An 18,693-nucleotide genomic window follows, 5' to 3' on the forward strand; every position below is an offset into this window, starting at 1 on the left:
CATGGCAAAGCACTAAAGTACAGCTCCCGACTCGGTCGATCGCTCTCAAGCTAATCTGAGAATTCAACACACTGCTATTCCTAGGACAGGCACGGTATATATAGCTTTAACCTACTTTCGAGAATATTCTCGGAAAAAAAAATGCGTTTTAGAATGTTTTCGCTCCGTCTATGGCATATTGCCAATTTTGCTGCCAAATATCGCAAAATGGGCGAAATCGCGTCAAATCTGGCAACCCTACCCTTTCTGCCAAATCCAACATCGCTTTGTGGGGAAGCTATCTCACTGCAGCTGGCCATTTCGCAACAATGTTATCTGACAGCAATATGTATGCACTACCTATATCTTCTGACTTATTCTTAGCTTCCGAAGAAACTGGTATAATAAGCCTTCATTTGAGTATGAATGGTCAACCAGATCTGAAGATGTAAAATACTATAATTTTGTTTATGCGAAATTGCAGCTGAAATTCGGCAATCATCAAGCATAGGTGATCAAATGGGAAGGAATTATATTATAGTATGTATTATTGATCCTTAGAAAAATGTTGTTGCTTCATGCTTTCTGACTTTGGCTTCAGGTAATGATGGCTGATCTATTCAGCATTTATTACGAGGTATTTTGCGTTATTTTAATTAAAAATTTTCCCCTAGGGAACTTAATTTTTATTAAAATGTTTCATAATAGAATTCCTTAATTCCCAGAATTTATGCATTTCCATGTTAATTGTATTTCTATTCATTAAACATTTTGAAATATATTTAAAAAATGTTTACTTCATGGTAAGTTAGATCCCATTTCAAACTTTCTGACATAACTCTCGCCCCATTTCAGTCTCTGTCAGTGAGGTAGATAAGAGGAGTTTCCATTTAAGCTTCTCATTCAATGTCAATGTTAAACCTGAAGTTATGATGGAAGAATTGATGTTGCAATGGATATAGGATGAGAGAATTGATGTTGCAATGGATATAGGATGAGAGCATTGATGTTGCAATCGATATAGGATGGGAGAATTGACGTTGCAATGGATATAGGATGGGAGAATTGACGTTGCAATGGATATAGGATGAGAGAATTGATGCTCCGTCGTCAAACTTTTCATTCAGGCACTGTTTGATAAAATATTAATTGCCATTGGCAGTGATATCTGATATATAAACATGAGAATTCTTTTATGTAATTAAAATTTGGTATTGTTATCTTGAAATAATACCTCACTGATATTTTATAGAATAATCGCACTTAAAACATTTTGACAGTTCTGCACTTTGAATAAAGGAAAAACTTGAGAACTTTTGAGGATTGGGATGGCATTACATCTAACCTAAAAATGGAATGTTCCAATGATTCTTGAAAATCGTCAGTGATCAGCTATCAGAAATTTTAATAAGGATCGCTCAAAAGGTTTGTAAAGGGTTTTCACGCTCTCGCTCAGCTCGCAATTCTACCAGTCTACTCTTCTACTCACTCCTGCTAAACCCCTTTTTTGTCTTTTTAGCTTTGTATTAAGCATCGTGTAACGTTGCGCGCCTCCAACGTGCACGCAACCAAGAGGTGACTGTGAAAACTGGATAAAACACAGAGTCTTGTGAAGGGTTTAAGTCCCTTTTTATTCAACGTAATAAATTACAATTGCGTGCTCTTGACGCTCACAGACTGCGCCAACTCGGCGGTCAAATAAAAATAATAACCTGAAAAGAAACTAAAGACAAGACTCTAACTACGAGGCTCTCTAAAAATAACTAACTCACCGCGTTTTACAATACCGCTGCTAATTCAGCAAACGTGAAGCTCACTTGAACGATTAACACGACTTCCCGGCAAGCACATAGGCCGAAACGCGGGGTTCTTCAATTTCTCGCTAACTACCTCCGCGCTCGTGAAGTAAGAATATCACACACCGAACTCGTTTCCTTACTATTTAAATCATAATACTTCCGCTGATAATTTGAATCCTTGCGCGTTCTACTAAAATTTACATATTCTGGCATTGGCAGTTCCAGGGGAAAGTAAGGCTTGACAGAAAAGGTAGTTTAAACTTAAAATAAATGTTAGTTAAAATAAATATAAACCCTACATTTGCCGCTGCCAGAATTTGGAAAACTTGGAAGCAGGTCCTACAAACGACCTGTTGTAAGTTTCTCTAATTCTGAACTAACTGGCGAGAACCTCGTTTACACACAAAAAAAAAAAAAAAAAAAAAAAAAAAAAAAAAAATCTTATGTAAAAATTGTATACTAAAATTCTGTTGATCGTTATAACTCTCTCTTCTTACAGCAACTTTTCCTGGACTTCATCAATCAATCTTGGTCTTTCCTTCCAGCATCTGGAAGGAATAAGTATCAGTATCTTTCTAAATACATTATAATTTACACTTTCTTGGCACAATAAATTTTTGTTTTTAAACGATTCGTTTTTCTTAGTTATTGCTTACTTCACATTCATTCAATTTTTCAAGCATTAATTTAACTTTACCCTGGCTCTCCACCGTGTGTGGTGTCAAACGGGAATATTCGTGTTTTAGTCTTACAACACTTCCCCTAACCACCATGATTTGTTAGAATTCAACGACCAAATAGACACACCTTACTCGACATTCTACAACTCAATGAGCTACTTTAATATTCTTAAAAATTCAAATGTAGGTGGAGAACCCTACAAAACACATTCATTCTAACTTCCCCCTCATTCATCTTTAAACATGCAGGCTTTCGCTCTAAAGCATGACTTTATCTACAATTTAATACTTAAATTTTGACTTCATTGCTTTTAAGCATTCACTTTTAGCATCTACAATTTTATGCTTCTAGACTAAATTCTACTTTTACATAACATTCAAGTATTTACGTACATTTACAAAATTTTAATACATATGATTTTTACAATTTACCATAAAATGAATAAGAGAAAATGAATTTTTACTTTACTCAATCTTCGCCAAGCTGGCGGCACTGAAACTAAAATTCTTATTAATACAAGAATACGAAGTTATTTTTATCTTGGGCCAAATTTTGGCTTTAACATAACAGAATTAGTCTTTCGACCAACAGAAAATGCTTGTTTTTAGCTTTTACACTTAAAGAAAACAATACTTTTGCCTTAGCTAAATAAAGTAAAACAAAACTAAGTCTCAACCGAGACATATTGACTTTCGTCAAAATATAGAACTTCGTACTTATGCTAAACAAAAAGAGAAAAAAAATTTATAGAAGGTTTTAACTTATCTTTGAGTTTTCGATGCTTGAAACTCCGTCATTCGTTTTTGGCAAAATTGGTCCCAAGTTAGAGGTTTCATGGATGTCAATCTTCTCCTTATTGATCTCCGAGTGTCGTCCACATTACTTTTTCTTTTGCGTCCTCTACATGCTGGCCTCTTGGCGGAGTAATCGTCTGGTTGCTGGCATTTCCGTTTTTCCCTGGGACGGCTGGTCTTGACGTCCTCCGGTCTGGAGTCCTTCTTGAATTTCTTCTGTTCCTCGTATTTTTGTGCCTCCTGTTGCCGTTTCAGTTTCCGGAACGGCGGCCTTGCTGGCACCTGACTCTGTGGCCGTGTGCGCGTTCTCCTTGATGTATAATTTTTCCTGCAATCCTTTGTAGGTGGTGTTTTTCTCTTTACCACGGTTTCTTTACCCGGTGCATCTGTATTTTTGTTTTTCTTAAACGCTGAAGTCTGAAAGTTATTTTTTCTTTTTGATACCGACGTCCGGGTTGTAGAAGGGCTAGGTCTCTCTTCAGTTCTCTGTTTCTTGGGTGGTGGAATAGTTGTTGTTGTCTCTGGACCTTCTATTTCGTTTAGACTTGAGTCCTGCAAGAAACTTTTAAGGATTTCAAAATCATTTGGATTATAGTATTTTTTCACCTGGTCGGGACTTGCTTTACAGATTTCCCCTCTCTCGTTCTTAAAATATAATACTACTCCTTTGATTTCCTGAATTACATAGAGGCCTTCAAACTTTGGAGCTAGCTTTGCCGTAAAATTGTCTGGAGCACTTGATAAAGAAAATTTCCGCTTCAATACTTTATCCCCAACTTTAAAATCTGCTTCACGGCGTTTTCTATCATAATATATTTTCTGCCTATTTCTTGCCGTATCCGAGGTTTTAAGCGCCTGATCAAGCTTTTGCACATCTTTTTGTTTAAACTCCTGCTCTCTTTGTTGCACAAAGAATAATTTATCTAAAGGCGTAATTAACTTTCCGCCTAAAAATAATTCTGCTGGAGTTTTTCCCGTAGTATCGTGATTTGCCGTTCTTAAAGCATAAGCTAACTCATTTATGTAGCCATCCCAGCGCTTGTGATGTGTGCTAACGAAACTTCGAATTATTTTTACAATGTTTTTATTAACTCTTTCTGCTATGTTAGCCTGTGGTCTATACGGAACCATTTTGATATGGCGTATGCCAAGTCCATTGCATATGTTTTCAAATATTTGACTAATGAATTGTTTTCCGTTATCGCTAATGACTTTTATCGGTGCACCGTATTTTAAAATGTATCTGTGTAAGAATGCATCTGCGACTGTTTTGGCTGACGCGCGTTTAAGTGGAACAATTTCTGTCCATTTTGAAAAATGATCTACTATTACTAAAAGAAAACGATTTTTATTTAACTCGCTCTGGGGGAAGGGACCAAGAAGATCTATGCCTAAAATTTCATTCGGAAATGTAGCGCGAATGCTATTTAAGTACCCGGCCGGGCTGTAATTAATATCATTTATTAACTGACATTGATTGCAGGACCCGACATACGCCGTTACTATTTTGTATAATTGCGGGAAATATACCGCCTCGCGTACCCTTTTTAAAGTCTTTCTGACCCCTAGATGGCCTGCTGTTTTTGCTTCGTGCAACTCCTTCAAAATGCTTAATCGAAGCGAGGCTGGGATGACTGGTTTATACTCAAGATTTTCGTTTGTTGTTTTCGTATAGAATAATAAATTATCTATTATTTCATAGTTTTTTGCTCTATTTCTTATCGCATCGATATCTGTATGCTCAAAGCTTTCGGGGTCTTTCAAATAAGTATAGATATTTGCAAATTCAGGATCAGCTTTCAGTTCAGTAATAACCGTATCTCTAGAATCTAAAATTTTTGAAGTCAACACAGCGCATTTAAGTTCATTTCCTTCATCGTCCAGTTTTATACGAGAAAGTGCGTCAGCTACATTGTTTTCCTTACCCGGTTTATATTTTATTGTGATATTATATTCTTGGAGTTTTAAAGCCCATCTTATTAACCTGGGCGTTATTATTTTATTCTTTAACATCTCCTGAATATGTTCTTCGATGATTACGTCTTTTTGTTTGTCATACCGATAAGGTTTAGTCCTACAAGGTTTTTCGGCATTTAATTGAATCTTGTGCGTAACTATTTGGCAGTTTCCTGGTTTTTCTGAAAACAAATGAGAAAAATTACTCACCACTTGCTGTATAGCTTTACTTTCATGGTCATTCAGATGGCTAAGGTCCACTTGCGGTGTCTCCACAGGTTCCACCACCCTCTGGTCCATCTCCAACACCACGGAACTATCTTGAAAATTTAATTTGGCCCTCGCGGCCCTTAAAAACTCCATACCTAAAATAAGAGAGTTTTGCAGATCTTTCACCACAAAAATTAATACTTTGAGACTTTTCTCTTTTACCTGTAAGTTTAATGATAATTTCCCGATGCAGTGACATGTTTTTCCTTGCGCCGCTATAATTTCCGTATTTTTGGTTTTAAATAATCGTACCCTATAAAAATTCTTTTTGAAGAAATTTTCACTCATAAAATTTCCTTCTGCTCCTGTATCGATGAGGGCTTCTACTGGTACATCGCCAACCAGGACTTGTATAATTGGTAGCTGTGAGTTTTTTACGATGACCGTATTTAAATGTCTATTTGAGGGTTTTTTTAAAACTTCCGGGGTCTGGACCCTACCTTTCACAGGCCCCTCTACTCGTTTAAAGCTTTCCTTTCAATCTGTGCCTTCTGGGTACGCGGATGTTTATTTTCAAATTTTCTTTTTGGGCCTTGACCTTCGAGTTTCGATGCGTTAGCTTGATAGCTCTTTCCCCCATAAGAGCGATTTCCATTTCTGGTTTCCTCATTTGAAGATTTCCTTCGGGTACTTTGAGAATATGTTTCCCCTCTCGCTTTTTCCGCTATTCTGCGATTTTGAAACTTCACCGCCAATTCGAAGAGTTCCTGCAATGTGCTTGGGTTTCTAATTTCAAAGTAGTCTTGAACAGCGGGTAACAATCTTGGTAATATTATTTCAATAATCTCCGCATCGGGTTTCTTTCCATACAGCATATCCGTTAGCTTGATTTTTCGTAGAACAAAGTCCGTCAATTCTGCTATATCCCGTCGATAGAAACTATATAGTTCGGCTTCCAGCCGTGCGCGATCTTTCACTATGGGGAAGGCCTTTACTAACGATTTTTTGAAATTTTCAAATGTATATGTCTGGCTTCCAAATTCCCCTAATAGAAATTTGCCTATATTTTTCCACCATCTTTCACTATGGGGAAGGCCTTTACTAACGATTTTTTGAAATTTTCAAATGTATATGTCTGGCTTCCAAATTCCCCTAATAGAAATTTGCCTATATTTTTCCACCTGTCCTCTTAGTGCTGATGTGGCGATGGCAACTTTTTGTCTTTCAGGAACAGGGTAGAGCTGAAAGTGGTTTTTTAGACCTTCTAGAAATACCGCCACCGAATTTTTTCCGTCGAAATGGACGTTTGGCTTGATTGACGCTCTCAAAGTCTGGACCAGGTATCCAAATCCTTCCAACTGAGTTGTCATTTCTTGGTGTTGTCCAGCGGCTTCCATCCAATTTTCGGCCATTTCAGTTCGATAAGTTTTCGGGCGCCAATGTAACGTTGCGCGCCTCCAACTTGCACGCAACCAAGAGGTGACTGTGAAAACTGGATAAAACACAGAGTCTTGTGAAGGGTTTAAGTCCCTTTTTATTCAACGTAATAAATTACAATTGTGTGCTCTTGACGCTCACAGACTGCGTCAACTCGGCGGTCAAATAAAAATAATAACCTGAAAAGAAACTAAAGACAAGACTCTAACTACGAGGCTCTCTAAAAACAACTAACTCACCGCGTTTTACAATACCGCTGCTAATTCAGCAAACGTGAAGCTCATTTGAACGATTAACACGACTTCCCGGCAAGCACATAGGCCGAAACGCGGGTTTCTTCAATTTCTCGCTAACTACCTCCGCGCTCGTGAAGTAAGAATATCACACGCCGAACTCGTGTCCTTACTATTTAAATCATAATACTTACGCTGATAATTTGAATCCTTGCGCGTTCTACTAAAATTTACATATTCTGGCATTGGCAGTTCCAGGGAAAAGTAAGGCTTGACAGGAAAGATAGTTTAAACTTAAAATAAATGTTAGTTAAAATAAATATAAACCCTACAATCGGTTTCTTTGCATTCACGCCATATACAGTTAAACAACAAAATCACAAAGTTTTAAAATCTACATCTGTTTAGAGTCTTCAATAGAGTGCTAGAGTTTGCCATATATATTTTTATATTCGCTGCATTATTTCTTTAAAAATTAGACGTTTGCTCAACCAACTGCATAAAATAGTTATCGTGAAAAAGAAGAAGCATGTAATGATTTTGATCAGTTAGCATAATTTCATAAATATTTTTAATTAGACATCTCATGATTTTAATACCCGTTTATTTAAATGTTAGCTAGCATAATTTCATAAATATTAGCTAGCATAATTTCATAAATATTTTTAATTAGACATCTCATGATTTTAATACCCGTTTATTTAAATGAAGCACATTAAAAAGTGGAAAGAAATATTCTTAACAACTGTGTTTATTGTTTTTAAATAGCTTTGCTTGTTACTCAATAGCCTTCTAGATTAAATTTGGAAGTATTTTAGGCATTAATGAATGGCAACATGCTAGTGCGGAAGATAAAAGTATTTTATTTTCGGCCGTGGCAACACACTGCTTTCACACAGGTGAGTGTGTTAATTAAAACTGAAAGATTTTACATCTTACATTTTTTCGAATGGAAACAGTCTAGCCCGCAGGAGATAAAAGTGTTCATATTGTTGCTACTGCTTATTTTAAGATCGTTGAATTTGTTAATCAGAAGGTCATTAAAGTTTCTTAAAATATGAAATAAATAATAAAACAAATTCGAAATGCAGGTTTCCAGATGAACATGTTCGAGTGAAGGATTACGTTATTCAAAATTTGATGGCTCTAAGTATCGTCGTTTTTTACAAATGCGAGGAATACGTGCAGATTCTCCATTATTTTATACATGCCGATTCTTCATTATTTAATTTCTTAAAAAATAATACAGAGCAGTAATATTTGATGGCAACAGTTGGAAAAGTTATGCACAGTTTATAACGAATGAATGCAGAATCTCATTCTGAGACTAATACGTCCTTTTGGGCTAACAAGACAAAACTAGAATAATTTGCAATAGGTTAACAATAAATATTTTGCGCTATCGATATAAGAACATTAAAGTTTATTCTAAAAAGGTATTAAAAATGAATAGAAGAAAGTTTCCAGAAAATATTTAGCGCACCATAGCCGAGTTATGAACATCAAAAACTTCGTTATTTGTTACATTATACTTATTATCATACAAAATGTCGGGAAAGAAGAAGAATGTCGTTTTTTTGCTACCCAATGGCCATAAACATTTAGTAAAATGGTTAGTTATAGCTGTAGAACAGAAAGAGTTTCGAAGAAGCTTGGGTGATAAATGGTTGGTACCGTGACGTAATCATAATATGAACTAATGGGACGTAAAATCGGAAAAAAACTAAGCTATAGATTTTTATGTCTCAATGTGAGCAGTTTAATACCTGAATTAGGAAAGTAAGAGTAGTACCGAAGAAAAAAGAATTAGAAATGATAAAAAATCATTTTTGAAATTAAGTGAACAGTTGAAATTTTGAGCAAAAATCTTTCGCAATTAATGTATAGCATCTGAGTTTTTTAAAACCGTTATGTAAGATATTAAAAACTCATGCAGAAGCGTTTTAGTAATTTCCTTATAGTATGATCGAGTTATCTATTTTAATATTGTGTTAATGTATTCGAAAACATATTTTAATCATTTGAAGAAGCTTCTAGTTTCTTGTAACGATTGATACTATACAATAGAAGGTATTTAAGAGAAATTTTATATATTAAGAATTTTTTTTAGTTTTTCCTTCGCTAAAAAAAAGTATATGGAGATAAAGAAAAAGTCTGAGGAGAGTATGAGACCCAACCAACCATATTCAGATGGTGAATTATTGCATACCACATTTTAATTCGGGTGTTACCTTAGGATCTGGTAGGTTATTAGGTTATAAGCCAGGAGGTAGATAGGTTATAAGCCAGGAGGAACATGAAAAATCAGTTATGTCCAGGCCGGGATTCGAACCATGGATATTCCAATTGCTAGCTGATTTTATAAGGTAGTTCTCTCGCCTTCCTTGGCATGCCTTCGTGATGTGGTGGTTGGCACGCAGGGCGCGTATTCCAGAGCTCCGAGGTTCGATTCCCGGCGGAGGCGCTTGCATATTTTTCATCTTGCGTGCTTCCAAAAATACATAATGTCTCTACACTGGCGCCCGATCTAAAAGTGGGAGGGGTGGATGATGATTCCCCCCACTCAGGATGTGGCGAGTGGGACCCCTAAAAACCCCAGTCGCCCTTTAAAAGGGGGAGTATATAAGGTATTTCTCCTGCCTTTTTTGGCATGCCTTCGTGGTGTGGTGGTCTGCACGCTGGGAGCGTATACCAGAGGTTCGCGGTACGATACTCGGCGAAGGCGTATGCTCACGTTTTATCTCTCCGACTCTTCCAATTAACCTAATGCCTCTATAACTTTACTACTAGTTACATCATGAGATTTCTTGCAAGCTATTTTTTGTTACTACATACATGCTAAAATAAATACCAAGGCGTCCGTATAAATACGTTGCAAGGTTGGAATTGAATTCAGGAACATAAAATGTGCGCGCCGCTTAAAGATTTTACGTCAGAAGTTTCAACATTTTAGTCATCATAAAATTAAATATCTGATATGGAAAGCATGTGACTTCCTTGTACGCCTATTAAATTATACATATTTCTTACAGCACTACATTTAAACTTATTTGGTCGAGTTTTATTAGAGATATACTTCTAATTCAATCAACACAGTTCTCGTTTCGCGGCAAAACAAAAATACATAAAATCTCAAAACATCTTTATTAACCACTGTAAAATACAGAAAAACCTAAAACACCATATACAGTTAAGACATTTTGTAGAGATATTAGGTATTTTCATAAGTAGGCAAGATGAAAAATGAGCAAGCACCTTCGACGGGAATGGAACCACGGACCTCTAGAATACGCGTCCAGCGTGCAGATCACCACACCACGAAGACATGCCAAGAAGGCGGGAGAAATACCTTATAAGTTAAAAAAAAAGTTTTTGCAATTAAAATTCGAGTTTCTAAGTCAAAACAAGCAATTCGACAGCGGGTTGGAAGACCAAATTTTCGGTGCAGAAAATTGAAAGTGAACTTTTGGGCCACATTCGGCAAAAAGACACTGAAGTTACTGCACCAGCTGACTTAATTCGCTGTTCTATTGAGAGTTTCAAATGTAAACAAATGACGGCCTCCTTAAGCTTAGCGGCACCTAAACGTTTAAATTGCTGATAGTTCTACAAATATTGTTTGCAGATTAACTAAAGGCATAAAAACCTTAACCGGAACAGGATTACAACATAATTCAACCACTTTTCAGACAAGAAATGCACAACTTGCGAGAATAAAAACACAGAGTTCCACAGAGCCAGGTAACAGGGTGGGAATATACATATCTGCGTGTGTCTATGTGCGTGTATGTGTTTGTTGCTGCGGATAGCAACGAAAAAGAGAAATGCACAACTACATGTTGTAGTAGTAGTCCAATATACAAATATTCAAAGTTCTAAGGCTACTCGTTTTTGAGTTTGGTGAGATACCACTACATATACATACGTACAAACGTCATGAGAAAAGTTTCTTCTGGATACATTTTAAATCCATTTTACAATTCGTTTTGGAAAAAAGTGTCCTTTATTTTGTCCGTATTGGCAGATGTCACAGAAAAAAATATATAAAAAATTACTCAAATCATTCGACAGCTGTCAAAATAGATATTTCCGTTGAAATATGATTTCCGAAATTTTTCGTGATTACTTTATTTTATACAAGGAAGTAAAAGTGGTCAGCAAATAAAATAGATTCAAAATAGGGAATTTAACAAATTACTGACAAAAATATTTTTTACAAATATATGTATAAAAGTAATGCTCATTTTCTAAATGTAACAATCAAATTACTACTAAAATAAATTTAAAATTATTTTTATGGTTGAAAAGCTAAAGTATCGATTAATCAATATTGATTGTAGACATAGATTAAGAAGCAATTGTTTTTTTTAATTTTAGAGAAAATTTTCATCTGAGTGCACAGATGTGAGTAATCAAAAGTGCGATCATATTTACCTTGAAGAACGACTGAGTTGACCCAGATGCAACACATCCGTACGGTATGGTGGTCTGTTTAGCGAGATCTTCAGCGCTCTCAATTGGTGACGCAAGTCTCTCTACTGTCAAGAAAGCCGCCAAGTTGGCAGTGTAAGAAGATACCATGATCAAAGTGAAGAACCACCACATCACGGCAATCATTCTTGTTGAATTAGCTCTAATAAAAAAATAAGTAATAATTATTAAAAAAATCTGAAAGCTTTCAGATTTTAATAAATTCAATATTAAATTTTAATTTAATATAATTATTTAATATAATAATTTTAATATTAAATTTTAATTTAATTAGATTTAAATATAAAAAATTTAATATTAAATTTTTTAAAATTAATTTTTTTTAGATTTCCGTCCAAAAGGACTTTTTAACGTTTTGTGTGTTACCTGATTAAATATCATGTTCTTCGCACTTAAACCATTAAATTCAATTCAACAGGAATATCGCAAAATCATTTTTAAATGAGCAGAGCTTTAGAATTTCCGATATATCTTCTCGCGCGCTGGAGATAAATTTTTTTTTCGTACAGTGTTGCCATTGCTCGCTTTGAAATCGTTGAGTTTGTTAATAAAAAATTCTGTAATGTTTGACATGAAACAGGTAATAAAACAATTTCCAAATTTGAGCTTCTAGAGGCCATGTTCTAATGGCGGACTATGCTAATCAAAATTTGATGTCCCTGGGTACCTTTGTTTTTTCACAGTGCGAGAAACATTCATACATTGATGAAGATTGTTCATTATTTAATTTCTTTAAATATAATACAGGGCTGTAACATTCGGTGTCAACAATCTGAAAAGTGGCCCGTTTATAGTGAACCGACGCAAACTGCCAAAAAGGAATTAACAGCCTTTCTGAGCAAAATTAACAGCCCTTTGGGCTAAAAAAATAACTCTCTCTCTCTTTATATATATATATATATATATGTATGGGAGGGAAAAAAAAAAAAAAAAAAAACACGCAGAAAGAATGCTGCTGAAGATTATTTTTATAAACACCGTAGTTAGTTTCAACGATTCAAATATCGTTGAAGCTAACTACGGTATATTGTATTTGCAAGTTCATGTAGTACATGCAAAAAGTACAGGTTCATGTGAAAGTACAAGATCATGGACATGCAAAACGTATAGTGATATTATTCACAAGTTTAAGTACATGTAAAATTATCAAAGTAAAATAGCGGATTATAGGTTCTAAGAATCTGCAAGAATGTTTAAATTAGTGATTTTGAAAAGAGATGAGGTACAATAATAAGCATTTTTAATGAATATCAAAAACTTCAAAAGCTTCAATAATAGCTTTCCTGTGAAACAAAGCCCGTAAGATTTCGAGCGGTAAATTTGTTGAACACTGGTAGTTCGATCTGTGTTGGATATCAGGCGAACGAGGTAGCTGCATGGGCATTTTCGTAGCCTTCCTTTTCGGCAGTTTGCCCTCGCTTACTTTGTCGTAAACAAATAAACCAAACCAAAACCAATTCTGTAAAACATGTTTTCTAGCAAGGCGAACACGTATGCAGCAAAGCTAATTTTCAGTACGTTTTAACGAATTAAAATCCCTATGGTTTAATTCAAGAAATTTTGTGCTCATTAAACTTTTTTTTGGTTAAATATTTTTAATTATAAAGTACAGAAAATTTCAGTAAGCTGATAGTTGAATTAAATGTTTTATATGCTATTCAGATATATACTAAGGTGAGAAATATGCATTAACATTCAGACGTATACTAAGAAATATGCATTTTAAAAAAAAGAATTAAACGGAAAGTGTTTTAAAATAGTACTATTACTGACGCGAATAACAACTTTTAAAAGCATGTATACATTATTAAGATAATAATGTATACATGCTTTTAAATATAATAATAATAATAATTTTCTGTAACAAAAGAATTCCTAAAACATCCTTCTTTTTTTAAGTTTCTTCTAAAAGAGAAGCATAAAAGCGAAAACTAGGCTAAGGCTTCGAAAATATGATTTCCAGGATTTTCTAGAAAGTCACCAAGCTGGCGACAGAAATTGTCCTTAAGGCCTGTCATGAGAGTTTTCGCTTGTAGCTCAGCTTCTGAGTAATTTTCACGATTTAAATGTTGATCAGCTCATAATCACAAGATGTCGAAGTCTAGTTTTAAAATAAACACTGATAAACAAAGTATGAGGTCAAAAATGCGCTTAAATAAAAACGCAAAAATTATTCTATAAAATGCAGTAAATAAATAAATATAAACCGCGCATACCTTTATAACAGTATGCTAAATTCAAAATACAATCAAATATTTATCACAATATCTTGATTTATATGATTATAAATTTATATGTTAAAGTTCACCAAAATTCTGGTGTTTTAATTTCTCTACTTGTGATTTATAGTTACAATTTTGCCAGCTGTCATTCTTTCTTTTGAGCTTTTACTTGTTTACTAGTAAGAGCCCGATTTTCTAAGCTAAGCTTGCTACGGTATGATTAGCATGGGCATGATAAGTTACATTTGAAGTAACACATCACGAATTAAAAAATAGAGAATAAATACATCCTTACATTTGAGACTTAACCATAAGATTACACGCATCCTTACATTTGAGACTTAACGATAAGCTACACAAAGTCTAGAATATATTTTGAGACTTGGCGGTAAGATTAAACGAAATTAAATAATACAGTGGTTTATTTAATTATGGCATAGCACACGAGAGCTATCAGCGTAGGGAAACAGATGCCTTCACGGCATTCAATAACCTCGTATCGACATTACACATCGCTAAAACCACAAAATGCTCATGTAGCCAGCCCATTCGATCGGAATTGAGCCCAGGTCAAACTTCCAGTGTTCAGCAACTTTACAGCGTCAGCCGCTGGTGGGCCTAGAATTAAGTAATAAAGGAATAATATTTAGATAAGGATTAAATGAATGTGGATAACTTAATGTTTTATTTTACAACATAGCGCAAACATCGCACAACATTAGCAGTAACATTAACAAAATAAATCAATTCATAAAATTATTAAATTTAAAAAACTTCAATGTTCACAATATTTCGGGTAAAAATTAAGAAACATTGATCAGTTAAGTGCATCCACGCCACACACGTTTTTCCTCTTCGCCTTTTCTAATGCAAGATAGCTTCAGTACATCGATACAAGTTAGCTTCTTTAAAATCTCTGGCCAATAACACCGTCCTAGAAAATGAATCTTTAACGCCTTTAAAGAAATGTATACCCGGAATTCTGAAATATGCCCAAAAAATTAAGGAAATATATGAAAAGAAAACGATTCCAGGTACAAAATTTTATTGCCAACGGCTAGGCAAAAAAGTTACACAGAACTAAAATCTTACAAACATGCAGCCTTCGTACCCTTCGTCCAGGTACAAAATGCCAGGAGCAATTTGACATAATAACCAAGAAAATAAACCTGTTTCTTTTTTGGCAGTCTGGCTGGTTGGAGGGGAGGAGGGATTAACGACTAAAACTTCCAGTTCTAGGTTTACAAATACATACCTTTAAAACCACATATCTCGCGTACTAAGATATATTTATTTACTACTTATTAATAAAATACAGTATTAGTATGTGCTGGTTTACTGGCTTTTATGTTTATCGCAGAGTTTTGTTTGCAAACATATCAGGCTTGCGATATCTACGCATATGAAACAGACAGCCGTCGCGTGAATAATGCCGGGATAGGTCGGGGAGTAAGCTAATGTTGATAAGTTTTCTTAAAAATGCCCGACAAAAGTGACAGCAGACGATAAACGAGATAAACTGGCAAACCTACCGTTATATTTTTCTTTCCTACAAAACCCCCTATTCAAGCGTAAGTCCATAAGTCACTTTCGAACAAAAGAGATAAAGAAAAAAAAAAGGTGCCTTTTGGTGGCGCTTTAAATGCCTTCTCTATCCCCCCCTCTCTTGCGTGTGAGATGGTAACGTAGAATATATCGCTTTATTTTTTACTTGTTACTTTTTTATTTTGCGATTATTCAAAACATTGCCTCCGCTTTAGAATATTCAACAGCACCAGTTTCCAGGAATATTAAAACACGCGATCTCTGTTTTTTTCCCACCTCCCCACATAACGTTGTGTAAAAAAGTGAGAAAAATGCTCAACAGACCAGAGAGTTGAGAAGAATAATGAATGAGACTCTTTTAACAACACAATGCCCCAATTGGAGAAATGTGACACAGGGATTCCATTAAAGAGTTAATAAATTTAATGAAACTGTGCATTTATTTTTACATTTAAGGAATTTAAGAATCGTTCTAAGGGTTATAAAGCAACGGTCTTTAAAGTAATTGCTGATGATATTTCTTCATTTGTGAGTAACAAATAGTAGGGCTGCAATTAGCGTTACTCAGATTAATGTTGATTTGATACAATCATTCGTTTTTTCCGAGCGCTAAATTTATGGTGATTCAGTGTAACAGAATTATCTCGAACTTCAAAAAGGAATTAAGCTCAATTATTGAAACTGATTCATTACTCTCGAAAGAATTCATTATTGGTAGCACTATCAATTTAGCGGTAGAAATACGGTAAATAAATGGTTTGAACTACCGAAACGATTTTTTTTTTCGTTGACAGATTAAACCTTTCCATTCATTAAACACAGTTTTGCTGTTTGTATATTCGACTTAAAATTAATTAACAATTAAAATTAAAGATAACTTTTGAACCTTCAGAGAACTTACGATACTATTGCCAAGAATGAAGTACATTTACTGCCCGTCCGCCAAAAATATTTTTACCAGAAAATCGTTTGAGCAAGTTACACACAGTCTGTTTTTGAACAAAGTTGTAAGGTTTATTTTAATTTTATAACAATTAATTTTAATTTTGAAACCCCCTCATTTAAATTCTTGTTTCCCACTTACAACTCCCTACCAGAATGAGTTTCAGTATCGCGTTGCAGATAAATAAGGTAGAAGGAATATTTAAGGAAGGTTTACTTAACTTCGGTAATAGAGCTTAGGAGTTCTTAGTGGGCCGTGTTTCTCATGAGGCTACTTCGTTTTAAGACAAGTACGCTTGGCCGTATTGCACGTGCCTGTTGATAACCGCCGGCTAACTTAATAAGGGCCAACTACGTTAAGAAACTATGCTTATCTTCGGATAAGTTAGTTTAGTATTAGATTAGTTTCTTATTTTCTTAACTTGATTTAAAACCCGAGTGGTGGCTTCCCTATAAACACGAGTGGTGGATTCCCTAGAAACACGAATGGTGGCTTCCCTATAAAGCCGAGAAGGGTCCATCTGTTATTATTTCTTTGAGGGAATAAAATGGTATTTTAACCCTTCTTTGGACTTTGCTGTTAAGTACTTGAACTAAGTCGCTGCAGAGTACAATAGGTTCCTCTACGTTCATATACGAAGTAGTTAGGAACATTATAAACGACCAATTTAGGCAATATATAAATAAGGACATAAATAAATATTTATCATAGTAAATAATAGTCTCTAAGCTAATTGGCGAAATAAATAAATATCGATGTTACTAAATAATATTCTCGAAGTTAACTGGGGACATAAATAAGTATCTATGATAGTAAATAGTCTCTAAGCTAACTGGGAAAATAAATAAATATCGATGTTACTAAATAATATTCTCGAAGTTAACTGGGGACATAAATAAATATCAGCGTTACTATATAACATTCTCTAAGTTAACTGGGGACATATATAAATATCTATGATAGTAAATAGTCTCTAAGCTAACTGGGGAAATAAATAAATGTCGATGTTACTAAATAATATTCTCGAAGTTAACTGGGGAAATAAAGAAATGTCGATGTTACTACATAATATTCTCGAAGATAACTGGGAACATAAATAAATATCAACGTTACAGTATAACATTCTCTAAGTTAACTGGGAACATATATAAATATCTATGATAGTAAATAATCTCTAAGCTAACTGGGGAAATAAATAAATGTCGATGTTACTAAATAATATTCTCGAAGTTAACTGGGGACATAAATAAATATCAACGTTACTATATAACATTCTCTAAGTTAACTGGGGACATATATAAATATCTATGATAGTAAATAGTCTCTAAGCTAACTGGGGAAATAAATAAATGTCGATGTTACTAAATAATATTCTCGAAGTTAACTGGGGACATAAATAAATATCAACATTACTTTATAACATTCTCTAAGTTAACTGGGGACATATATAAATATCTATGATAGTAAATAGTCTCTAAGCTAACTGGGGAAATAAATAAATGTCGATGTTACTAAATAATATTCTCGAAGTTAACTGGGGAAATAAAGAAATGTCGATGTTACTACATAATATTCTCGAAGTTAACTGGGAACATAAATAAATATCAACGTTACTGTATAACATTCTCTAAGTTAACTGGGAACATATATAAATATCTATGATAGTAAATAGTCTCTAAGCTAACTGGGTGACATATATAAATATCTATAATAGTAAATAGTATCTAAGCTAACTGGGAAAATAAATAAAAGTCGATGTTACTAAATAATATTCTCGAAGTTAACTGGAGACATAAATAAACATCAACGTTGCTGTATAACATCCTGTAAGTTAACTGGAGACATAAATTAGTATCTATCTTGCAAAATAATATTCTCTCAGTCGACTACTTTTTAACACCGACTGAGTTAATGAAATATGCAGGACGGCGACCAATAAAATGAATAATTTCGCTTTTAAACTTAAATATTCTATGAAGTACGGCATATATCAAGTTACATTTCCGAATCTCATCGAAGCTTCAAAATTATTTTTATGGGACTAAGTATTAATTAACCTAAATTAATTTAATTATATTGTAAAGTTTATTTTATGAATATTTCGGATGTAAATATATTGAATAAATTAAAATTTAAGGTTGTTCGAATTTAAGTTTTCTAACTCTGCTTTGAAAATGTAATTTAAAAAATGTGAATTTCAAACCGCGAGATGGAGGAAAAGAACTATTTCGAGGAAAAATAATAAAACTAACATCTCGCAAAACGTTTTCAAAGCTGAATTCAAATCTTAGAAAATATGGCGTAATATTTCGGCAACGTGTTTTCCGAAAACTGAGAATAAGGTTTATGATGTTTGATTTCTAAGAATTCTTACCGAAAATAAATCTATTTCGTATCGTTTCA

General features: G+C 34.2%; 1 protein-coding gene across 1 annotated transcript in view; it reads right to left on the reverse strand.

Moving 5' to 3' along the window:
* Positions 1-18,693, reverse strand: part of LOC118187283 (glutamate receptor ionotropic, kainate 2-like) — an 826,434-nt gene that overhangs the window by 47,781 nt on the left and 759,960 nt on the right. Inside the window, exon 13 of the mRNA XM_085827114.1 lies at positions 11,524-11,722. Within this exon, the coding sequence (XP_085683240.1) occupies positions 11,524-11,722 (199 nt within the window). The remainder of the gene's footprint in view (positions 1-11,523; positions 11,723-18,693) is intronic.

Source organism: Stegodyphus dumicola, chromosome 11 (genome assembly GCF_044657685.1).
Source record: "Stegodyphus dumicola isolate Sdum_Otavi_A_Nest chromosome 11, ASM4465768v1".
NCBI lineage: Eukaryota > Metazoa > Arthropoda > Arachnida > Araneae > Eresidae > Stegodyphus > Stegodyphus dumicola.